The sequence below is a fragment of the Hirundo rustica genome, chromosome 17 (genome assembly GCF_015227805.2).
Source record: "Hirundo rustica isolate bHirRus1 chromosome 17, bHirRus1.pri.v3, whole genome shotgun sequence".
NCBI lineage: Eukaryota > Metazoa > Chordata > Aves > Passeriformes > Hirundinidae > Hirundo > Hirundo rustica.
In genome coordinates, this window is record NC_053466.1 from 11,945,738 (window position 1) to 11,970,678 (window position 24,941).

Sequence of the window (24,941 nt, forward strand, 5' to 3'; positions counted from 1 at the left end):
CCCAGCGCTTCCGCCGGCGGGGCGGGGACACGGAAGTGCGGCCGGGAGGGCGCGGGGCGGCACCGGCACCGGCACCGGGACACGGACAGGGACAGGGCCGCTGGCTGCGGGGGCAGCGCGGGGCACGGCCGGGGCGCTGCGCCACGGATCCCAGCGGGAACCTCCTTTCCCCACCTAATCGGGACAAAAAGCCTGGCTTATGTCTCTGTGTGTGTGTACGTATATATGTGTGTGAGTATGTATAGAATAGTATATAAATATGTGTGTGTGTGTGTATATGTATCCATGTCCGTATATATGTTGTGTATATGTGTATATATAGATGGATACTTTTATGTGTATGTATAGAACCGTATTGATACATGCGTCTGTGTATATATACGCATTATATATGTATGGGTATATGTGGATGTATATATGTGTTTAAAGCTACAGAACCTTGTTAATATATATGTCTGTGTATGTATATACATGTATGTATACCTATACATATATTTGTGCACATGTATAGAATTGCATTTTATATACATATGTTTATATAAGTGTATTGTGTGTGTATAGATGTATATATGTATTTGTATCTATAGAACCACATTAATAAATATGTCCGCGTATATATGTACATACGTCTGTGTATACCTATACATACCATGTAGATATACGTATGTACTTGTATGTATACATATACATGTGTGTATGTATAGAATTGTAATTTTAATATATGTGTGCACATCTCTAGATATGTATCTATATATATCTAAGTATACATGTCTATATGTGTATTATGCATATGTGTGTGTGTGTAGATGTATATAGATATTTATATCTATAGAACTATATTAGTAGATATGTCTGTGTATATATGCATATATGTGTGTGTATATCTATACATATACATGTATATATGTGTATATGTATAGGACTGTGCTAATAGATGGGTATGTAGGTATGCATTAATATCTATGTACATCTGTAAGTATGTGTATATATCTGTGCACACATACATATGTGTATGTATAGGTGTATATATAAAATACATATTACACGTGTGTGCTATACTCTGTGGTACATGTGCGTGCATACAAATACATTTATGTCTGTAGGTGTTATTACAGGTGTAATAAAAGGCGTGTGTAAGGACACAGTGAAGGCAGAGTCCAGCTCTGGGAGCGCTCCCAGGGAGGGCCTGTGTGGGAAGCAGGGCTGCAGGAGCCATCAGTCCCACAGGAAAAGCCTTGTTGGGTCATGCACGTGGGCAGGGCTTGAGGCACCGAGGGTTCCTGCACCTCTCTGCCTTTCCCAGGGAGATGAGGAGGTAAAACTCTTTGTGCTGTGCTGAAAATTGCTCTCTGTGTGTGCTTCCTCCAGGTGGGCCTGTGTGACGCTGGGGCCAGGTGCTGACAGTCACGGGCTTGAAGGACCTGGGATGAGTTTGAAATCTGGACTGTCTGAAGTGCTCCATCTGTGAATGTCTGCACGCTCTTGGGCTTCCACCTCTCTCGAGGTGGCACCTTTCACCTCTGGATAAAGCTGTTGTTCAGGTACTGTGCTTTGAGACAGCTGGCAAACCTTCCCAGAGCCATCGTGCCTTTACACATGGGCTACGCATTTATGTATCGTGTTATGAATAATGTTACAGCTTTTTATGCTCAAGAGTATTTAGATCTTGGTTTTTACGTTTTATTAAGTAGCTATTGTACTCTGGGGCTATTGTTGAGACTTTGCAAATGGAATTTCTGTACATTAAAATGAATGAGTTGCTTGTTTAAAAGAATATTGTGATGAGGTAATTGTATTTTTTTCATTTAAAATGTTTACACATTTTCATTTTCTTCCTCCCTCTCAGTTTTGCTTTGCAAAGTTCCTGCAGGAAAGGAAGACGGGATCTCATTCCCCAAGCATCTGTTGGGTCACACGTCACATCGAGAGCCACTGCTAGATGTCCCCATGTTCCCTGCCGGGACATGCCATCCCTCCTGGTGACTGCCACTTCCTGCAGAAGGGGACCTGGCTGATTCCTGCCCAGCCTGGACACCTCTGTGCCCCCCTTTGCCATTCAACGTTGTCTCTTCAAGCGTACTGAGAAACAAATGGGAGCTGGAGGTGCTCTGTCACAGGAGCGAATGGTTCCTGCCAGCCATGTCCCCAGCTGAGCGGGTCCCACAGCCCTCTGCCCCCAGGGCCTGTGCCAGTAGCCACACTGGGATTTGCTGAGCCACAGGGTTCATGTTGAGCGTGCTGTGTTTTAGGGTGCTGAGGAAAATGCAGAGGCGGCACAGCAGCAACACTGACACCGTGCCTCCTGAAAGGTAAATCCTTCCTCTTCTTCTTTCCTCCATGTTCCTCTCCCAAGAGGAGTGTTCTGATTTAAGAGTAGGGGCTGTTTTAGAAGATGAAGAGAAAGGCATCAAATTCCTGTGCATGTGTTGTGGCCAGGCTTTCTGCTCCAGTCGGGGGATTCTAGAGACAAGTTTACTTTTCTCCTTCCTGTCAGTTACTGATTGCTGGAAGCACAGTGTTTCAGGATGATCCAGGATGGCACAGCTGGCAGACAGCTGGCTGAGCATGGGCAGGATGTGTGCATCTCTGGAGGAGGGGTTGGATTCATGGCCCAGACCTGTGGGGACCCTGAGCTCTGTCAGTGTGCAAGGATTGATTGACCTGTGTGAACAGGAACCATTTACACTTCTCTTACTGAGCTGTTTAAAAAGTCTGCTGGTCTGAAGCTCCCAGCTTCTCTGACTTAGTGTTTTATAAAGAGTTTGGGGGACCCTTTACTCTTCCCAGAGTCTGTGTGTATCTTCATGTATGTGAGTATTTAGAAGTAGAATACCTCTAATTTGTTTCTGTAATTATAACATCAGCAAGGGAGCCTTGCCACTGTTGTTGTTCTGGTACTACATATTCCCTGGTGCTTTCCCAGAGTCAGAGTATGACTTTTTTTACTTTTATTCCTAAAGAAGAGACTAATCTAATTACTCCAAGACAATGATGAAACTAATGAATTTCATTGCTCTGTTTGAGCTGAGATTATAAGTGAAAGATCATTAGTTAATATTTTATTTTCTGTACTGGTTTTGCAATTAGAGTTGAAGCTTCGTGTCATGGCCATCATTAGCATGGTACTATTCTTAATTTCAGGGGTAAAGAATGCCATCTTCAGTTTTTTCTGCATGATGCTTCTGATTTTTAACAAGGTAAATACATAGTCAGGGACAGAGGCCGAAGTTTTTCTGACTGTAGAGGGAAACGCTGTTGCTACTGGTCTTCACTTCTGTTGACTTCAGCAGCCTCACAATTTCAACAAACAAACCTTGTTTGTTTATAAACATGTCACAGATTAATTCCTTCCTGCTGAAAGCGCACTCCTGTATCCTGGTAATATTATTCCAAGCAATAGTTGTGTCCGTATTTGTAACACTGGCTTCCTCCCAGGCTGTTTGTTACATTCCCAGCCCTAAGCCGTGCATACATCCCTGAATTATAACGTTAGGTGTGAATTTAAAGACGTGGCTGATGAATATTTTGGACCAGAGAGAGGTGTGCAATGTCATGTTGTCTTGATTCCTTGCAGGAGCCTGTGGAGGTACAGTGGCAATGGGGTGCAGCTATAAAAAGCATTATTAGGAGTTTGCTTAGTGGGAAGGTTTGGCCAGAGAGCTTTGAAGGTGTCCCCAGAGGGAGGTGAAAGGCAGAGCTCAGTGCCCTGTGAGTGCCTGGGGAGGCTTTGGGCCCCATGGGGAAGAGAGGGTTGAGGGCCCTGGGTGTTGTGTCTCAACTTGTAACTGCTATTCCTAAAGTTAGAGATCTCCCAGGATTCAAATCAGGAGGGACCAAAGCTCTGCAACATGCCTTGTTTGTGGGCTTTGCCTCTTGCTGTGGTTTATTTATTTATCCTTTTGCAGGTTAGAGAAGTTTTTGCTGTCTGTCAGGCATTTACTGCCTGGTGATCTTTCTACTTGTTACCTGCATTGTTCCCTCTCACCTAAACTTTCCTTGTATTGACTTCTAATGAAGAAAAAAACCCCAAACCCCATTGTCTTTTGCTGTTAGGATAAAGATATTTAGACTTTCTTTTTGGAATCTGGCTGTATTCCAACATGCTTAGGAAAGAATCAGTGCCAGAACCAGTCCTGTCCAGTGCCCAGTAATTTGGGTACATCAATGCCAAATTTACCAAAAATATCAAAATAAAAGGATTTATCTGGACCCATGATCATCCTTCACTTTGGCGTCAGGTCAGGGACACACAAGCAGCTCTCAACACTTCTCTTCCCCTGGTGATTCTGTGTCTTCTGGTGCATTTCATCAGTGGGCAGGCAGTGATTGTCCCAAATTAAAGAGAGAGGATATTGGGGGTAGGTCATTGCTTTGAGTTAGCTTGGTTAACTTGTTTGTTTATAATAGAATTCGACTTGGTGGTGCTGTGTCAGGTTCTGTGAAGTTTTGTATGTTTTTCTTTAAATACTCAAATCATTATAGGAGATACTGGATTTGGTGTTGGATGTATTATTTCTTTGTTTTTTCCAAAAGCGAGCAGGTTGTTTGGGAGCTTCATTCCTTGGTGAAGGAACTGATGTGTTCTAGTCAGGTCTGGAGAGGTTCTCTGTTCTTACCTGAGGCGTCTGGTTACAGGCCTCTAGTTCTGCAGCTGTGACTTCCTGACAGGAAACAGAGGGAGCAACATCTGGAAACCTTGGTGTTGTGATAGTGCCTGAGGAACCACTGCAGTCAGGGCTGGGCTAAGACGCCACCCAAGCTCTGCGTGCCCGTTTCTATTTATTTTTATTTAACTTCAGTCTCTGCCCGCCGCAGGAACCGGAGCCAGACGGTCAGCTCGGAGGCCAGCGTGGATGAGGGCGGAGTGTTCGAGAGCCTCAAGGCCGAGGCCTCCTCCCCTCAGCAGCTCTTCTCGGGGCTGGCCGGGATCCCCTCGGCCTCCATCTCCGCCGCTCCCTTCCCCTCGGGGCTGGTGCTGGGCTCGGCGGCCGGAGGCGGGGAAGTGTTCATCCAGATGCCGGCCCCGAGGGAGGAGGGCCCCGGGCGGGCTGAGGGGGCCCCGTTCCACCACCGGGCCCCGGCCCATCACTTCCACCACGGCCACCACCGCGGCTCCTCGCTGCTGCACATGGCCGGGGACCGGCACGGGCACGCCGAGGAGAGCGCCGAGGAGCAGGCCGGCACTCCGGCCCCGGCCCTGTCCGAGCTGAAAGCTGTGGTTGGTTGGCTGCAGAAGGGACTTCCCTTCATCCTGATCCTCCTGGCCAAAGTTTGTTTCCAGCACAAGCTCGGTGAGCGTTCGTCGGAGCTTTTTGAACTGTGATTGGAGCGTGGTTGGGAGGCTTTATCAGGCTCTGATATCTGATGCATCCATCCTTTTTGAACTGTGATTAGAGAGTAGTTGGGAAACTTTATCAGGCTCTGATATCTGATACATTTGTCCATGTGGCAGTGTCCAGATGGAATCTAGCATGAGGGGAACATACCCCAATGCGTGGGATAATGCATGTGATAAATTCACCCTATTTCAGTCCAAGCTGTTTTCATCTGGGTCAGATCCATCTCTTTCCTGTCCTGACCAGTACTGTTCCTTTGCTGATTTCTCCCTGGTGTTCCTGTGAGGCTGAGGGTGGTACCAAGGCTTCTCCCTCAGAGCTCTCTCTGGGAGAGATGGGGAGAGCTTCCATGGGTGATTTCTCTGTAGCACAGAAGGGTTCTGAGGGATGAGGCTCTTGCTGGTGGGATGGTGGTTGTGGCATCAAGTCAAACAGCATCAGCAGTTACTCTCTGACAGAGCCTTTCCCTGCAGGAATTGCTGTGTGCATTGGCATGGCCAGCACCTTTGCCTACGCCAACTCCACGCTCCGAGAACAGGTGGCTCTGAAGGTGAGTCCAGCATTTTACCTTCTTCTGTTCCCAGCAAACATCATTTTCCATGCACAAAAGAGCCTCTGCGTCGAACCTTCGATTGCAGTGTAGGGCTGAACGCATTTATATGTGTACAGATCTGTCTTCTTCCTGCTTCTCTCCACTGATGCTTTCCCAAAGTCTCTATCCTGTTTTTTTGTGAAAGTATGGCATAGTAAAACAAATAGAGGACAGGTCAGGGATGCTGGAATCTGCATCTCCCTCTGCCTGGCAGTGCCTATTCCAGCACTTTTGTGTACCTTGGTTTTCCATCATGTACAGCAGAGATGCTGAAGCCCATTTGACTTGTCACTAATGAGATTTAGCTTATTAGCATTCAGATAATGTTTTGAGATGTTGAGCTGGAAGATTTCATAGATGTATTGCTTGCTGGTAGCTTTATAATGCTCTGTGCGTAGTATGCTTAGAATATAAAGAAACCAGCAGATCTTTTCAGGTCTTCTGATCTTCTGTGTCAGGAGGAGCAGTCCAGCAGCACTAAAAGCACTAAAAGCTAGAATTGCTTTTTTGTTAAAATTACGTGGGTGGCACAAGTGCATGCTTGTATCTACCAGCAGCAGTGGAATCAGTGTGATCCAGCACTGAATTACAAATGGCACAACACAGTAACAGATTGCTGTTGCCTTGCCCCCTGCACCTCTGGCCTTCCAGCAGTGTGCCCCTTAATCTGCCTGCTTTAAATCTCTGCCCAACAGTCCTGGCTGTCAAACTGGGACCTCCTTTCTTAATAAATCAGCTCACAAGAAAAATGGTGGGTGTTTTCCTCTCAGAAATAAGATTTACTCCCCAAAGTTACTGAGGGCCAAGACCCAGGACAGGATCTTCTGCCATCCAGCTTGTCTGTAACATTCCATATACGTTGAAAGGCAAAATTTCCACTTCTTTTGACCTTTAATTATTTCTTCAGTCAAAAAATGAGTGTTCCAGAACCTGCATGCTTTAGGATAACACCCAGATGTGCTGCATGTCGTGGTGGAGTATATTTGATTTAGCTGAGCCTTCCACTGAGTGACTTTGGGTCTATTTATAAAACACCCCCTTGATGAATTGTCACTCCAGCCAGGTGACAGCTCAGAATTTAGGACAATATGTGGAATGGACATTTTTTAATCTGCTTGTCATACTGCATTTTAAATATCAGGAGATTTTTGGTGTCCCAAGAAAGATCCCAACCTTGAAGGTACATTCTGCAAGTAAGGGTGTCATTTTCACCAACTTACTTCAACTAATTTCCTTTGGAAAGGTTACCTGAGTGAGGGGCATTTCTGCTTGTGTTTATTTATGTCTTTACCTTGCAGACTACTTCTTAGTCTGTGTAAATAAACTAATTACAGAACACTTTGATACATATTTGCATCTCCTGGGCTGGAGTTTTCAGCAGTCGAACTCAGCTCAAGTCTTGAGATTTCGAGCTGAAATAACTCCTGCTTCTTTTCCTTGCTCAGGAGAAGAGATCAGTGCTGGTTGTCTTCTGGATCCTGGCCTTTCTCACTGGAAACACCCTGTACTTGCTTTACACATTCAGCTCTCAGCAGCTTTACAACAGGTGAGCAAAATGGACGTTGTACAGGATGGGAGCAGGTGATAATTGCCAGGGAGGAAAAGAGGGAAGCCCACTTTTCCCCCACACTGTGGGAGAGTGGGTGTGCCTAAAGGATCTGCTGTCTTTGTTACATCTTTGTAACATCTTCCAGTGCAGGAAAAGAATGTGTGTGTCACCGGTGGATAATGCTCCTGGCAAAAAAGGACACAGGCAGTGTATAAATGGGCCAGGGTGTGATGGTGTCAAAGCAAGGGATCCTTTTCCAAAATAACCTCTGAATTCCTGTTGTGACCACTGCAGCTGAACATGAAGGGCAGCTGTCAGAGGCTGATGAGGAGCTGACCCACTGATTTTCCTCTTCCTCTGATGTTTTCAGTATCAAGATTGGAGTGTAGGACAGGAGAGGAAATCTCAGTTTTACCTCAGTGTTCTCAGGGCTTGGAGGCACGTGGGTCTGAGGTAATTAAGACAGCCTTGCCTTTCAAATCCTGACTGAATTAGTTCTCAAATACAGGAAGGTTCGTGCTAATGGATTTGGTTCAGCACTTATTATAAAGCAGACAGGAATAATGACAGGTAGGAAGCAGAGAAAGAGGGAGAGCTGAGAAGGTTTGAGTGTGTGGGTTGGCATGGGAGAGGCCAGGCCATGGGAGTGGGATGGAGCTCGTGGGAGGGAGTGGGGAGGAAGCAACAGGAATGGTAGGAAGGTGTGAAAGGGAACTCTGCACCACAGGGTAACAGTGTATCTCTGAGGCAAGGTGGTCAAAGTTAAAAGCATGAATGGGACTAGGTTAAAATATACGCAAGATCATCTAAAATAAAATAAAGGTTTATTACCAGTAGACAGGCTGGGCCGTAGCTCCAAGAAAAGCCCTGTTCCTGTGAGTGCTGCAGTGGTGTCATGCTCAGGCTGGTGTGTGGGGACCTTTGACTATTCACAAGCCAGGCTTGTCAAATTAGAAATGTCTGCTTCAGTTTTGTTTCTTTTTGGCTTATTTTTCATTTTCCTGATTTATTTTTTTTTTCCTTGTTTCTAGTGCATGAATAGTAGTAAAGTCTCTGATTCTGTTTCTGTTTTTAGGGTGTAATTTTACCTGTTGTGCTGTGCCAGTGTTGTGAGTATTTTAAATTCATGTTCAGGCTTTTCATTTTGGGTTGGTTACTTTACTTTGCTTTTTGCTTTCTTTTTTTCTTTTTCTGATAAGTTTTTGCTTTCTACCATGAGCCTTTAGCAGGTAAATATCCTGAAGGTGAATCCTGTTTTTTCAGCCTGAGTAGGGTCTAGTTATCATTCTTGCTCAGGCCAGCAGCTCCTGCCCGTTGCTGGGTGAAGTTTTGCTGTCCCAGACGCTTTTTAAACAGCAAACGTTCGGGCCAGTAAATGACATTGTGTAAGGGGCGTTAATTTTTGGATCTTTGGTTCAGGTAAGAGTTGTGACAGAGCCCATCTCTCGTTGTGCTTCAGGCAGCGGCCGCTGTCAGGGCATGGCAGAAGTCCTCCCCTTCCTGCCTGGCTGGTGCAGAGTTTCCTTTGTCACCACTTTGAGTGCACAAGGAGCTTTAGGGACCGTGCCCCTGTGGCAAAGCAGCCTCAGGGGCTGTGGGGGTGTTCCCTTCCCCAGGGAGCCAGGACTGTTCTGAGCAGGACTTGCCAGGAGGAGCTGTGACACCCTGACCCCAGGGAGCAGCCCTGTGCGCCGCGGGCACCGCCAGCACATCCGGGGGCTCTGCTGCGCTGGGAAAGGCAGGTCATGGAGACTGCTGCGTTCCAGAACAGGCTGCACTGGTGCTTGGGTCCTGCTTTTGTGGGAAAACCTGCTGACCTCAGTAGAAGTGGCCAAGGGCAAAGTCAGGAGGCCCAGAGGAACCACAGATCTGATTTGTGTGTCTTCCTCTTCTTGGCCTTGAGAACTCCCCTGAAGTTCAGGGCAGTTTCTGGGCTCTCTCTAGCCGGCAGTGGATGCAAGGAGCTTGAGCAAGCTTCTCCTCAGTGGTATTTGAGCTTTGGTGTCTCTTTCAGCCTCATCTTCCTGAAACCCAACCTGGACAGGCTGGACTTCTTCGACCTGATGTGGATCGTGGGCATCGCGGACTTTGTGCTGAAGTACCTCACCATAGCCCTGAAATGCCTTGTTGTGGCCCTGCCCAAGATCATCCTCGCTGTCAAGTCAAAGGTAGGAGACTCTTCCTGAAGCACAAACCTTTGTCTTTGATGATCTGATACCTTTGCCACACGTTTGCAGCATGGAATCAGAGAATCATTGAATGGTTTTGGTTTTAAAGCCCATCCAGTGCCACCCCTGTCCTGGGCAGGGACAGCTTCCACGGTCCCAGGCTGCTCCAGCCCCAGTGTCCAGCCTGGCCTTGGGCACTGCCAGGGATCCAGGGGCAGCCACAGCTGCTCTGGGCACCCTGTGCCAGGGCCAAACATGCATGGAAGAATAAAAACATTAAAATCTGTTGATAAACCTTTGGCAGAAGGTCACGTGGGGATCGAGGGTTGGTTTTTGAGCCATCACCTGAGCAAGGGTTTGGTATTACCAGCGGTGATTAAAGTCCAGAGAGGCGAGGTGAGCATTGCTTGAGGAGGAAACAGTGCTAGCAGCCAGGCAACTGCTTTTCTCACTCACTTTAAGTCTTGTTTTCTGAGCAATCTCTGAAAAGTCATATTTCTGAAGCAGGAACATCTTCATTTTCTGGGAAGAAATTGCAAGTATTTGTCTCTGGCTTCCCACTTGGGTCAAAGAAGTAACTGGGTTAAACTGCAGCTACTGATGCCACAAAAGGCAGCACCAGTTCTAATCATGGGAGAAGAAATATTTCAATTGAATGCTTCACATGCTTAAATGTTCGTGAAACCGTATGTAGACTTGGACTAACTTTTAAATGTTTATCACTGCCTTCTCTCTCTTAAAACTCTTTTTTGATATATTTTTACTTTTACAGCTCTCTCATGCTGTGTCTTCCTCCGCATTTCAGGGGCAGATGTAGCAATGTGCATTATTTGCATTCAGTAAAGAAACTTCCAGGCAGCTGTTGGGATGAAAGGCACTCTGTAGATGCAAGGTACCAGCACTAATTGCTGAAAGTCTCAGGCAGGGCACTTCAGGGGGTATCTAAACTGGGAACAGTTTTGCTTAGAAATGACATGGGTGGCAGGGGACTTGAGCAGTTTGTTCCTGCACAGCAGGGCTGAGATGGTTATTAATTTATTTCTGGCAATTGTCCAGCTTTTCTTTTTTTTTTTCTTTTTTTTCCCCCTTCTTCTATTATTATTATTATTATTATCTTTTGGGAGATTAATGTGCTGGGTCAGAGCATAATCCAGGCTGGGGAGGGAGGGAGAAGTGATGTGAATAGTCTTCCCAAGATAAATGGCAGTGTTGGAAAAGGTTCACAGCCTTTGCTTGCTTGTCTGAGAGGCATCCCAAGTACTCATTAATCCTTGTCGGGGGAGAAGAAAGAGAAGGGGGCTTTATTTGCAGCTCCAGTGAGAGGCTGGTGGGATCACATCTGTCACGGGCCTGTAATGACTCAGAGCACAGATGCTTCATTTTTAATACCTTTTTCCGGAGAGCAGTGTGCCTCACTTTTTTAAAGCCCCTTTTTGTCTTAGGGTGTAGTGGATGTCTCGCTGTCCCCTGGCACCTGGGACTGCTGTCACCCTCCACCAGATCTGGGTTTGGTTCTCTCCCCCACTCTGCAGCCATTAATGCAGCCAGGGGTGAGATCTGGTGTAACAAATTAGGTGAGATCAAGCTGGGATGGGAGGGCTCCAGGAGAACCAAGGGCACCATGGAAATGGTGATTGGTGATCACACAGCTGAGCTCCTTCCCTGAGCCTGCACAGGCCAGCACAGGTGAGGGATTTACGTAGAAGCTTTTGCTCACTTAGAACACTTCTAGTGCAATTTAGGCACATTAACTGTGACCAAAATTGTTATCAAGTTTTTTTGTCTGAATGCTTTGCAGATACAAAGTTACTCTCTTCCTCCCAATGTCCTCCAAGAAGTATTTCTGCCTGAAGCCCAGCTTTATTAACTTCTGGGCAGTTGTCACTTAATGGTAACAGGCTGCTGCAGAAATATAAATTTAACTCGGTAGAGCTTGTTTTTTTCAAGATGGGTACTTATATACAGTGAGAAGTTTTTGTGCCAATTTAACTACTCAGAACAGCATCTTCTTGCTCCCCTAATAGAGGGTCTGAAGGGGAGGTTGCTGCACTCTCAGGGCTGGAGTTCAGCACAGAGGGATTTAATCCTGAGCTTCCTTGCAGTCCCCTCGTGCTGACAGCAGCAGATCCTAAAACTTGCCCATGGATGGGATGTGGGGAGCTGTAGTCATCATGTACTCAGACTCTGAGCTGGCTCTTCAGATTTGCCTCATTTTGGAAGTTCAAAGGCACTTGCAAAGCTACTCTGGCTTTTCCTGCTGCTCTTCGGGATCCTGGTCTTCTCTGAACACTGAGTGGCTTTTACTTTTATTTATTAGTCTTTATATCTCCCCTCACTCTTGTCTGCAGAGCACCAACAATATTTTGAGTATTCCCTCAGAGACTGTTGAGCACCAACAATATTTTGAGTATTCCCTCAGAGACTGTTCATTCCAGATCTTATTATTCTCTTCTGGACTGTCTTCATTCCTTCCCTGTTTTCTAGACCATTTCTCCAGTCTGTCAAGATGAATTTGGAATATAATCCTTCTTTCCAATTGTGTTTACAGTTTAGTGTCAGCTGTACATTACTCTGTTCCATCAAGATCATCCATGAAAACAGTGAATAGCACTAAACTCTGCTTGCATCTTTTCATTCTGAAAGGGAGCACGTGAAAAATCTGGGTTAGAACACTCAGTTTCCCCCATCCAAAGCACCTGGGTCATGTTTTCCTAGGATGGCCCATCACAGGAAGGGCAATTTTATGTGTAAATTTATGTGATTTGTAGCATCAGTTTATGCTTTAACTGAGAAAAAGCAAACTAAAACTGAGGGGCAGAAAACGTTTGTCTTTGCACAGTGGGCAAAAACCATGATCATGGGTGCTTGAGGTGTGACACATGAGAGCTGCTTTATTACGAGGATACAACCAGCCAGAGTTCTCCAAGCCTGAGTAACTCAGAAACTCAAGATCTCCTCCAAAGAACGAGGGAAGACTGAAAATCTGACAAAATAATCCCAGACCTTCCCAGGTTCCAAACCAACCTGGAAAACAGAGGCACCGAGAGAGGCTGTGAGACTCCAATCAGGCTGGAATGCAGGGAGAGAAGAGCTTGTGAATTGGAGAGAAAAGCAGGAAAAGGAAGGAAACCCCAGCATCAGAGTGATCTCACAGCTCTCTGGAGCTTGCAGAAGGATCAGAGCTGTGGCTGGAGGTGTCCCTCCCTCCCTCCCTCCCTTCCCTTGGGCTGTGACACCGAGCTGGGAACAAGTTTCAGGAACAGCTGAGCTCATCATTCCTTTGGAAGGGGGGGCTTGGCTGAAGGCTCTCCATTAAAAAAGGCAAATAAGATCATTTGGTTCAATATAAAATGAATTAAAGTAAATTAAACTGCAGGAGCCATGTGGCCTGCAGAGGCTTCCATTGTTGTGCACACATCAACGGCAGCTTTTCATTTTCGCTGCTAAGGACTGACAGCTTGAGGGGGGTGGAATTCAAAATCAGGAAATAAATAATAAAAAGACACCGTTGCCAAAGATTGCACTTAGGAAATCCCAGGTGCCTGCAGGCCTCCCATCCCCTCCTCATGTTGTTGTCAGCAATCTGAGCTGGAGAATGGAGTGGAACATGGGGGGAGGGAGAAAGAAGATCAAACCAAACAGGACTGTAAAGAAAGCGTCATCCCAAGTTCTTTCATCTGTGTATCCCTGTCCCTATAGGGGACAAAGATACCATGGACATTTTGATACATAAGAAAGGCCCTCAGTAAGTTTTCTCTGCATGCTCAGTGCAGAGCCAAGTTCCAGGGTCTGCATTTCCAGGAGAGTGGGAATGCAGAAGGGGAGCGCTGACATTGGCCCCTCACTGCAGCTTTGGAAAGATTTGCTTGGTGGTTTTTTCCAGTTGATTGTTTTATTAGTGCTTCTTATTTTTAAAGTACCATCTCATCAAGTCTGGTCAGAGAAAACTTGGCCTGGATGTGGCAGCAATTGCAAATTCTGCACTTGGACCTTGGACCAAAAATCTTCTTCAGGTGCACACGTTTCCTGCCATAGATGGTACAGCTCTGCCATGGAACCTGGCACATTAATTTCCATGTCCCTTTTGAAACTACACCTTTTTTTGTCCTAAGGGAAAAAAAAACAGGCTCTTGGAGCATTTGAGTCCCCTAAAAATACAGAGCTGGCTCATAGATGATGTTTAATAAAAGATACCCAGGTAAAGGTGTTCCTGGTCCTTGTCTGTGCAATATGGAATTTATTCCTGCTCTTCCCTCCCAGTGTGGCTGGAGGGGTGTTCCCATCCTCTCATTCCCCTCTCCTCTCTGACCTTGGATCCTCTTTGAGGGGCTCACTCACACACAGATCCCCCCTTCATGGGCAGCAGTGTGAGCTTGGATCCTCCTGAGCCACAGGAACCCCAGGATGTTCTGCAGAGACTTTTCCCTGCTGCAGCTGGGGCTGATGTGCTGTCCCAGAGTCAGAAGTGTAGGAGTTATTATTTACAAAATTAAAAAACTAACTGAAGCGTAAGAGCAGGTACTGAGGAGTGGGGACTCCTCTGTCCCCCTCCCTAAGCTTGCTGTGCAGATCACTGCTGCTGAACTTCTTAAAAATCATTGCTCTTCAGTGCTTTCCCTGTTTGAAGATGCAATTTTCTGAAGTGTTGTGCACTAACTAAAATCCTCATTTCCCCCTCTAGTCCCACCTTGACATTACTCCTCATTAGTCCTGCATGGATTTTCACCAGCGTCCTCCATGCCACAATGCTGTTTACTGTATAAATCTGGGAATTTTCTCTGTTTTACTGCTCCTGCCCAACACTTGATCTATTGGCACCATGACCTGGAATCTCAGCAGAGCCTGCTCTCCTCTGATCCAAATTGCCAGCGGGTCTCCAAAGCTTTTTCCAGCATCCCCCTGTCTCAGAATAAGCCCTAATGCTGCTGGCAGCAGAACAAGTGAGACTTGGAGCTTCCCTCGAGTGCTGATCACACCTTGCAGTTGCCTCATTGCAACTTCTCTCGCCTCTCCTGCGTCCCCCACGCTGACTGCGCCGTGTCAGCGCTTGCTGTGCCTCCATGCTCCTTGTGGGGAGGCTGAGGCAAAGCCTTATGGCCAAAGAGCCCGCACAGCGCTGCCTCTGCTGCTGCTGCTGCAACCTGCCCCCTTTGCTGTGCCCGGGTTGGGATTCGGTTCTTAATTATAGTGCTCCGTGTTGTTTTTCTGTGAGGCTTCTCCCCTCCGTCACCAAGCCCCAAGGATGAAGGAGAGGGATTGAAAAAAGCTGTTGCAGCGACTGGAAAGTTCAAGGGGAACAAAGAGGCTGCTGGAAGAACATTCTACAAGTTCAACTGGAGTGCTGCACCAGAGAATTAAATCCTGTCCTTTACTTTGCCAAACGATTCCTGTGTGAGTCCAGAGAAGTCAGGTAGAGCTGCAAACTGAAGTCAGTGGTTCAGCTTTTAATGGTAACGTGATCTGTAAAATGAAGTGATTTATAAAAAGTCTAATCCCAACACCTCAGTTGGACACCAAAACAACCTAACCTTGACCTTTGTCTTCCTGTGTCTCAGGTTCTCATTTAGAAAATGCAGAGAAAAGCTGTCCCTGAGGTCAGCCAGCAGCAGGAAAATAAAGGGGTTTAAAAAGGGGTTTCTGTAGTGCTGATGTCGTAAAGGGACTGAAGAAATTCTAGGAATGTGCTCCTCTGAGCAGAGCTCAAATGGCAGGAAAGGGTCAGATGCAGCTCTGCCATCAGGTAGTGAGGATGTAACAAAATCCCAAGGAGTTACAAGCTCGGTGTGCAAGAAAGTCAGTGCAGTACAGACTGGAATACTGCACACACAGAAGGGAAAGTGCAATTGTATGAAAACGCTGAATTCCCCTCGTTCAAAATAAGTGCTTGGTTTGAGGTATAAAAAGGATCTTTCTGTGTGGTGAAGGAGGTTCAGAAAAACGGGGGGATTCTACACTAGTCACTGCCTTGGTTCTTTAACTGAGCACTGAGAAAAGGAATCAAAATTTCACCATGTGGTATCTGAGGCTCATCAGCAGAGCTGCTAAAATTAGATCCCAGCACCGCCCTTCCCCACGTGTGCTAATGAAGTGTTTGATAGCAGCAGCAGCAGCAGCTCCCACAGAGCTCCCTCAGAGGAAGCACTGCCCTCCTCTCTTCTTGGTCAGGCTTAACCCTTGGTGGGAGCAGAGCCTTCCTCCTGTTCTCTACCCTCATCCTCATTAGGAGCCATCATTCCAGGTAATGTCCTGTTTAATCTCTGCAGTTCAGCTGCCTCCTGCCCCGGCCAGTCCTGCACTGGGGCTGGCTCACAGGATCACCAGAAGGATTCTGCTGATCTTAAGAGAGCTCTTCCATCCCTTTACAGTGTGTTCCTGAGAAAATTCCCAGATCTACACGGATTTTTGTGACGTGGGAAAAGTCACCTGACAGAGACAGGCCTTGCCTTATTTCAAGCTGTGGTGCCAAGTCGGATGCACAGGAGAAATAATTATGTTTGTGCTTCATGTAACACACAGGTCTAATCTTTAAGGAAAAAAAGAAAAACCTGATATATTTTAGCTGATTTTTTTTCAGACAAAATACAGCTTGAGACAAAGATTTGACTTTGAAAAATGTAACCTAGATAGCCAAGTGATAACGGAGCTGAGAAGTGGCAGACAGGTATGTTGAGTGTGCTTCCCACTGCTGTCTGCATTAAGTTGCTGCTATCACAAATCTACATTTTGCTGCTGAAATTACAGGGAATAATCCTCATTTTCAAGCTTCTGGCTCAGAAGGAGGGCCTCTCTTTTGCAGCAGCCCTTTGTAGAATGATTTCTGATTTTCTGGCGCTTTTCCTAGTTTAAAAAAACGGCTGGTGTGGTGCACTGAGATGCCTGACAGTCACAGAACTTTCTAGTGATGCTCAGCCACCCTTGTGTTGCTCCCTCCCTCCTGGAATCACTAAATTTACCAACATTTAAAGGTCAGGTGCATGCTGCGTTGAGGGGCTGCATGGAGGGATGCATCCCTAAACCTTAACTTCACCCTTGGGAGGCTCTGACCAGGCTCCTAGCTGCTAAAAAATCCTGGTGCCCTGCAGTTCCCCCTGGAAAGTGAAGGTTTGCCTTGGATAAGGGAATTGTGAAGGCTCTGGGGAGGCTGGAGAGGTTGTGGCTGGACACTGAAGTTTGTCACCTGCTGCCGCTGCCACCTCCAGAGCCTGGCTGTGCCCTGGCGCTGCCCCGGCCCCGCCTTTGCTCACACCGTGCTGTGCATCGCGCGTTTCCGTGCCGCAGAAGTTGCGTTGAGCAGAATTGCAGCCGGGATGCGCGGGACGCTGGATGCAGCAGCTCTGGCTGATGCAATGGGACAGCAAGCAGTGACCCGTCCCAGCCCAGCCGCCGGGGCCGCAGGGATCCGTGAAGGATGCTGGGTGGGAGGGACGAGCCCGAGAAAGAGAAGTTTGCTGCCTTTTTCTTGCCGGGGGCTTTCATCAGAGCCGTGTGGAGGGACACGGTGACAGCTTTGTCATTCCTGCCACGCCAGCGCCCAAAATAAACCATGATTGCATCTCAGCACCGGGCTGGAGAGAGACCTCCGTGCTGATTTAATGAATTGCTGGCGTTTCGGAGCCCGGGTTGCTGCTGCTCCGTGTTTGCCTGCGGTGCCGCCCGGGAGGGTGCGGGATGGGGATGGGAGCGGGGATGGGGATGGGATGGGGACGGGGACGGGGACGGGGACGGGGACGGGGATAGGAACAGGGATGGGGACGGGACGGGAACAGGGATGGGGATGGGATGGGGACCGGGATAGGAACAGGGATGGGGACGGGACGGGAACAGGGATGGGGATGGGATGGGGACCGGGATAGGAACAGGGATGGGGATGGGGACGGGGTTGGGGACGGGGTCGGGGTCGGGATGGGGACGGGGATGGGGACGGGGATGGGATGGGAACAGGGATAGGAATGGGGATGGGGACCGGATGAGGATGTGGATGGGGATGGGAACAGGGACGGGGATGGGATGGGGACGGGGATGGGGACGGGGGTGCGGAGGGCAGAGAAGCAGCCGTGTCCGATAGAAGCCGCTGGTGTGACCTCACTCACGTCCCGGGGGACATGAGCTCATGAGCGTGCCAGAGCTCTGGGAAGGATTGGATTTGTCGGGAGCAGCAGGATGGCCTGCGAGTGATCTCATCGCAGCCCCCGGGGAAGGGCGCTGGCTGCTGCCAGCCCGGCTGCCAGGACTCCATCCCCATCCCCACCTCAGCAATTAGTGATTGGCCTGCGATGACATCACTGATGACAGAGCTAACTGGGACAACACAGCAAAATTCCAGGGGAATTTCCCCTTCTCCAGGAGCTTAGCAAATAAAAGGATTTTGACAGGACAAACCCAAATCTTTCAGTCCGGATTAAGCATCGTTCTGGGCTCGGTTTGCCCCCAGCTGTCCCTGTTATCAGCGTGGGACAGAACAATCTGGGGGTGGCCTTAAATTAGACACTTATTCAGGCTTTGGTGAGGGGTGACAAAGGGTGTTCTTGGAGTCTCTTTTGAGAGAGAAGCATTTCAACACTTGCCCCTCCCCACCTTGAGGTCTTCAGGAAGGTTTGGTCCCTTTGAGTTTTAAATGCCCCGAGGGTTTAATTTTCAGCACCAGTTTTTTTATCTATGCGCTGCCCAAGAGCCAACACCCACCTGAGGGGATGGGAAGGATGCTGTCAAACATAATTAATTTTATTCTTTGGGATTACCTAAAAAGTTGTCAGGAAGACTGGGGTCACTTTACATTGAATCCCTGTACTTTCAGACGGGGTGTAAGGTCAAAGAGATCTAAGCTGCTTTTCTTTTCTCACTAATAATAATGACATCTACATTTTACATCATATTAATCCCATATTAACCTTCGTTTTTCTGCAGCGCTGTCCAGGAACACAATTTATTGCATATCCATAACCTGCTGTAAAGTTTAAAATTCCAAAATGCAGCAGCACAGCTGGGTCAGTGACAGAGCCCTGTGGAGGAATGAGGGGATATTTATCCTTTCCAGGCACAGAGTTCAGGGGCTGCAGGGAAAGCTGCGTCTCACGAGCGTGGTCTCTGCGCCATTTAACAGTGCAGTGATCAGTGAACACCAGCCCTGCACAAATTAAATGTTCTCCTTTTGACTTCCTGCTAACAATCCTGTCTCACTCGCCTGGTTTTCTTGCAGGGAAAGTTTTATCTGATTATCGAGGAGCTGAGCCAGCTGTTCCGCTCCCTGGTGCCCATCCAGCTGTGGTACAAATACATCATGGGAGACGATCCATCCAGCAGCTACTTCCTGGGTGGGATCCTGATCATCATGTACAGCCTCTGCAAGGTGAGCACCACCTCGTGAGCAATCCCCAGGAGCTGTGGCAGGAGCAGGGGGAGCAGCGCTACGGGACAATCGGGACAATCGCACCTTTGGGTCGTGGCTGTCCCTGCCCAGGAAACTGCAGCCTTGCTCCGGCTGCCAGAGGCATTTTGCTCCGCAGCACGGGGGCATTGCTGGGCTGGGGGAGGATCTGAGGCTGCTCCCAGGGTTGCATCAGACTCATGAAGTCATTGCCGCTCTGTTAATCCCTCTCTGCAGAGGCTGCAGGAGAAGGGGAGCTGGTCCCCGGGGAGCGGCGCTGGCTGGCTCCACACCTCCAGGTGTCACACAGAGGCGGGCTGCACACACTCACACGGTTGTCTCTAAGCTTTCCTCTGCCACTCACAGCTCCGAGTGCAGCAGGGAGAGGAAGCAGCATCCAAGTCCTGCCTGGATACAGCAGCTCCCGTTCTCGCTCCTGGTCTGGCTGCTACAGGTGATGGACAGGAGTAATTAATGTTTCCTCAAAAACAGGAGCACAAAGTTGGTACAAGTGTAGATGAGTGAGGGTGATGTAGTCAGAAGAGTCCCAGAATAAATGTAATTCCAATGCTGTGTGTGAAGCCCTGCCCAAGGCTAGAGCAGTAGCTGCAGCAAGCTGTGATAAACCAGATGTTCACCCCTCTGAGCAGGGCCAGGCTCGCCCCATCCCAGATCCCTCTGTGCCTGTGGCTCTGCAGGAGCAGGCTGAAAAACGAACAACAGAGAAAATATCCAAGCTGGGAACAGCTCAGAGGAGCAGAGCAATGCTGAATTACAGTGCAGCTCTGTATGGTGCAGGAGCAGGGTCATCAACCCCTCCTGTCGAGGGCTCTACAGTCCTTGGGAGCAGATTGGGCAGAGGAAGGAGGTCCAGGCCAGTGAGGTGGTGTGGGCACAGCAGGTCTGGGACCAAGCCAGGGGCAGAGCACACGGTGCCAGGACAGGAGCACACGAGGCCGGTGCAGCTCCCTGCACACCCCTCCAGCCCCAGCTCTTTCCTGCTCGTGTCTCTGTGCTCTGGGGGAGGATTGCTGGCATTTCAGAGGTGCCACTGCCTGGACCCACGGCAGTATCCACCCTTCCCTGCCCCCCTGGCTTGGCAGCTCAGGTGTGCAGACCGTGGTGTACGAGAGCAGATTCCAAGTGATCCTTCTGGTTCCCTGCTTGCAGAAGTAACTCAGCCCCTGGAGAAGGGGTGCAGTTCCCCAGTTCCACGTGCCATTTCTTACACCTGGAGAAGCCCTCGGAGTGGAGGATGCTGGTGGGGAATTCTGCTCCTTGGAGCAAGAGGAGCCAAGCTCAAACCACAGCTGGCAGGGGAAGGCCTCCCCATCCAGGGTCAGACAGAGTCCAGCAGCTGCAGGGCAGAGCCACAGCGATGGGGCAGGCTCAGGGGCAGGATGAGGAGTGCTGGGGTGTCCAGAGCAGGAGGATGTGGAGCAAGGCACAGCTGAACTGCACACCAGCACCTTCAGAGCACTGCCATGAGCTGAGAGCTCCAGGGCTGAGCTTAACTCTGGGGCAGGGGCTGTGGGAGGAGAGCCCAGGGGAGGCTCCTCAGGGCCTGGCACAGGTGGGAACGGTTCCTTAGGGGTTCACTAGATGTTCCTGTCCTGTGAAGCTTTTATAGGCAGTGTTGGGGTGGTCTAGATTGGAGCAGCAGCTTCATTTTGGGAAGTTTGTGTCTGGGTCAGCCCTGTGCACACCAGGACTTGGCTCGGGAGTGAAGGGGAAGGGGGAGCAGGGCATGGAGCCCTGGGTGTGTCCATCCCATTTCCAGTCACCAGAGCTGCAGGTCCAGCTCCTTGCCTGAGACACTGAAAACATCCCCAAAGGAGTCCACATGAGCAAAGCCACAAACCACATTAGAAAAACCACAGAAGCCAATTTGGCACTGAGAGCTTCTGTGCTCCTGGCAGAATTCCAGGGGCTCGCCTGGGGCTGTGTCCCCTGCCCCTGCACTTCCAGGAGGTTGCTGGGAGCTGCTGGGAGCTGTGCTGGTGCCTCTGTCTGGACTGTGTGGTCATGAGCCTCTGGTTTTGGTGGAGAAATCCCAGGAGTTCACAGGCAGAGCGTACAGGTTGTATTTTCCCCCTGTCCCTGTGTGTGACCCAGTTGTGAAATGATGGCTGGTACAATAAATAATGGGTGAGAAATGGATGTTGGCTCTCCGAAACACGCAACTTTGGGGGTGCAGAGAGCTCCAGAGGGAAAGAGATGAGGGGGGAATGTGGGCTGGGAGAGAGGAGACATCGGGGCAAAGGCACTGGAGTCCTGCTGTAAGCAAAGCAAGCAGGAAAAGCTGGGAATTGCCCTGTGGAAAAGGGCTGATCCCCGTCCTTGGTAGGAGAGGGAAGGGGTGAGGCAGTGGGCAGCCCCAGGTGGTGGCTGCTGAGTGGAAGCATTACTGGAAGGAGCCTGGGAGCCCTGTGTGTGCTGACTGGAAGCGTTATTGGTGCCTTCATTTGCTTCCATTGCAGGATGAGCTCATTGGCATTCCCTGCAGTGAGCCCACTCAATCACGCTCACCAAAAACACAAACAGCAGAAAGCCAGCTCCACTCTGTGCCTTTGCAGTGCTGCTCCAGCTCTGCAGCTGCAGCATCACAGCCTCCCCTGTCCTCAGGTGACAGCCAAAAGCTCCTGCTGTGCCCCCAGCCCCAGCTGATGCAGGGCTGCTCCTTGCACTCTGTTACTTTTTCACGTCTTGTTTGGCTCAGTGTATTTCACTGCGCTCTGCCAGCAGATAGGGAAGATAGAGATGATGGACTGGATTAGGTGTTCAAGCTATTTTTTTTTCCCTTTCCCTCTCCCTTTCCCTCTCCCTTTCCCTTTCCCTCTCCCTCTCCCTCTCCCTCTCCCTTTCCCTTTCCCTTTCCCTTTCCCTTTCCCTTTCCCTTTCCCTTTCCCTCTCCCTCTCCCTTTCCCTTTCCCTTCCCTTCCCGGTTCATTTTAGCCCCTCCCTTCTCACTGGGGTGGACAGTTGTCCCCAGCACAGCCTGCTGCCAGCCCCTCTCTGTGTCCTGTCAAGTCCCCAGTTTGCAGTCAGCTGCTCCCAGAGCTTTTCTGGCCACCCTTCCCCACTGTCAAGTCCCATTTATTACATATTTCATGATCCCCATGAAATCTTTTTTGGCATCATCGTTTCTTTTCCCCTCTGAGTATCCATTTGGAGGATGTTTGCCGAGTTTCTGGACTCACACACACATACACACACACACACACACACACAGGGGTTTTGTGAAAACTGTCTAAAGTGGGATTTGTTTTTTGCAGTCTTTTGACATCTGTGGCCGTGTGGGAAGTGTCAGGAAGGCGCTGAAGGTCCTCTGCACCCCCCAGGTGAGGAGTTAAACAGACAGGAGCAGTCTCAGGGGTGGAAACTTGTTCCTGCTGAATGATAGGATTGCAGATTGCTCCGTGCATCAGGACCACAGGATAAAACAATGTTATCCCCTGGCTGGAGGAGCTGGGGGCTCCTGTCAGGGACCTTCCCTGACATCTGCCCTGCCCCAGCTGTGGTGGGACATTGTTCCTGGTCTGTCTGACTGGGGGCTCTGTGTAATGTGGGTTAATCCAGCTGCAAGGAGCTGACAAAACTTTGTAGTGCAGAGTGTGGGAAGGACTTTGTGGTGCCTGAAGTGCAGTGACATTGAAAGAGACCCTGCAGTGCACAGGAATTATCCCAGGCACTGCATTCCGCAGGGCTGCCGTTCAGATCTGCTGCACTGACTTACAAAGGGTAAAATCAAAGACTGTAGAGGAAAAGAACCTCATCAAAGTTTGTCAGAGCTTATCTTGCTTCTTCCCTGGGTTAGGGCTGGTCATTTTCCCTCTGCAGGCTTCTATTTCCCTGGAATCTGTTACAATGAGAGAAGCAACATTTACCTTCCATGTATTTAAAGAGAAAGTGGGCAGCCTGTGGGTGCTGCTGTTCTCTTTCTTCTATTGTCTACTTGCTAATAATAATAACAATAATAATTATAATAATAATAATAAAACCCCTCCATCTAAACACCCCTGCAATTGATGCTGAATTAATCCTCTCAGCTCCCTGTTGAGCTCAGTAAATTCCATTATCCTTGCTGCCCAAGTGGAGGCCCTGAAAGATGGAGTCAGCTGGAGGGAAAGGCAAACGGGGAGCACAGGGCTCCAGACTCCCTCTGTGCCCTGCTCCCCCTTCCCCAAACAGTGACAGGACCCCGGTGTCCCTGTGGGGAATTGGGGGGTCAAAAGCCATCTTTGTGCACGTTTACCCTTCCAGTCCTTTGAGATGGGTTTGTTTTTTTGCCCCTGTCCCTGACAGAGCTATGGAGTCCGTGCCACGAGCCAGCAGTGCAGCGAGGCAGGAGACATCTGTGCCATTTGCCAGGCAGAGTTCAGGGAACCTCTGATCCTCCTGTGCCAGGTGAGACCCCAAAACTCCCCTGCTGGCATTCCTTCAGCGAACTCCTGCAGTGGGCAGAGGCACAGCCAGCCTGGGAACTTCTGAAGTCCTTTGCTGGGTCTTGATCCAGCTCCTGGTGGAGATTTATTGCCCTGGATCATCACTGGATTGTGGCTGTGGGATGGGCACTGGGGCAGGGACTGCAATGGGCACTGCAGATCCTGGGTCTAGAGTGAGCAGAGCTTTCCCTGCCCCTTGAGGGGCTGGGTATCTGTAATTCTCCCTTTTGATAACAGGGTTATCAAATTGAGGCCATCCTGTGCACCAAAGGTGCCTCTCAGCCTTGCTGTGAGCACCTGTAAAGATGTTTCCAAGCTGGAAGCCTCCGAGGAGCTGCTTTAGGATCTGCTTGGCAGAGCTGAGGTTTTGAGGAGTGACATTTCTGCTGACTCCACGTGTGTGGAGGAGTTCTCATCCTCTCACAGCTCCTCATGCTCCCTCCTTGGCCTTTCCTGCTCTCCCAGTCTGGGACTGGATGGTGTGTGCTGCACAGAACTGGGGAGGGGTCAGCGCAAACGAGGGGGGGAGATAACGGGTGAACACTGACATTTGTGGAAAAGGGGAAACTGGGACAGCAGAATAAAGCAAATACGAGGAGCAGGGGGAAGAGAAGGGTTGATTGAGCCCAGCAGGACTTGGGTAACTCATGGAACTGAGGATGGAAATGTAGTACTGGAAAACCCTTTCAGCCCAGGTGTCGTCGGCCTTCGGAATGCTTTTTCTAGTGCTGCTATGAAAACCCAAAGTGATAAACCTGGGCTTTGGCAACCCGGGGCTCATTCCCCACGCCCTGGGAGCGCCACAGCAGGTGGTGACAGCCCCTGTGTCCCCAGCACGTGTTCTGTGAGGAGTGCCTGTGCCTGTGGTTCGACCGGGAGAAGACGTGTCCCCTGTGCCGCTCGGTGACCGTGGAGACGCTGCGCTGCTGGAAGGACGGCACCACCTCCGCCCACTTCCAGGTCTACTGACAGGGGCAGCTCGGCAGGAGACCAGCAGGAGCAGCTGGAAAACACCAGCATCCCTGCTCGGTCTTGTTGTCAGCCCTTCTTCCAGCTCTGAGCCAACAGAACTGTTGTGGCTGGGCAGAAACTTCACCCTGGGAGTCAGGGGAGGTGTGGGTTGTGTTATGGCGAACCCCAGGGTGTTTCTGGAGCTTACGGGGTTATGAAGGGTCTGGGGTGTTTCCTATTTTCCTGTGCTTTTAGTGTGGACCAACACTGCATGTCCAGACACGTGACTGCACGTGCTGAACTAACAAAGCTGTGCTCTGGGCTGAGGAGCTTCACATCACCTGGCCCTGCATTCCCTGAATCCGTGACTTTATGGAATTACACAGCACCTCTCTCTGGGAACTCATCCCAAGCAGGGCTTCAGAACCTCCTGTCCAGTGCTGCAGTTGGAGAAATGTCATTTCCCAGCTGCTGGTTTTCCAGCTGATTCCACAAATGGCAAGTGCTGTCACTTCAGGAAAATCACAGGGAGCTTG

General features: G+C 49.4%; 1 protein-coding gene across 3 annotated transcripts; it reads left to right on the top strand.

The window, feature by feature from the left end:
- Positions 1-73: 73 nt before the first annotated feature.
- On the top strand, positions 74-24,566 carry RNFT2 (ring finger protein, transmembrane 2). Of its 3 annotated transcripts, none has more exons than XM_040080514.2 (11): positions 74-231; positions 1,369-1,541; positions 1,847-2,309; positions 4,816-5,291; positions 5,810-5,886; positions 7,374-7,474; positions 9,492-9,645; positions 18,842-18,991; positions 22,285-22,350; positions 23,315-23,416; positions 24,289-24,566. In XM_040080514.2, the coding sequence occupies exons 3-11, from the start codon at positions 2,227-2,229 to the stop codon at positions 24,421-24,423; spliced, it is 1,344 nt and encodes a 447-aa protein (XP_039936448.1). In that variant the 5' UTR covers positions 74-231; positions 1,369-1,541; positions 1,847-2,226; the 3' UTR covers positions 24,424-24,566. The 3 variants fall into 3 exon arrangements, with proteins under 3 accessions (XP_039936448.1, XP_039936447.1, XP_039936449.1); XM_040080513.2 differs by having other exon boundaries at positions 74-215; XM_040080515.1 differs by lacking the exons at positions 22,285-22,350; positions 23,315-23,416; positions 24,289-24,566 and adding an exon at positions 19,247-19,369 and having other exon boundaries at positions 74-215.
- Positions 24,567-24,941: the final 375 nt, after the last annotated feature.

Excerpts from the sequence above, each read along its gene's own strand:
- RNFT2 (XM_040080514.2), top strand. The coding sequence starts at position 2,227 with ATGTTGAGCGTGCTGTGTTTTAGGGTGCTGAGGAAAATGCAGAGGCGG. Across the intron at positions 7,475-9,491 it reads TCTCAGCAGCTTTACAACAG|CCTCATCTTCCTGAAACCCA; the intron begins GTGAGCAAAATG and ends TGTCTCTTTCAG. Across the intron at positions 22,351-23,314 it reads AGGTCCTCTGCACCCCCCAG|AGCTATGGAGTCCGTGCCAC; the intron begins GTGAGGAGTTAA and ends TGTCCCTGACAG.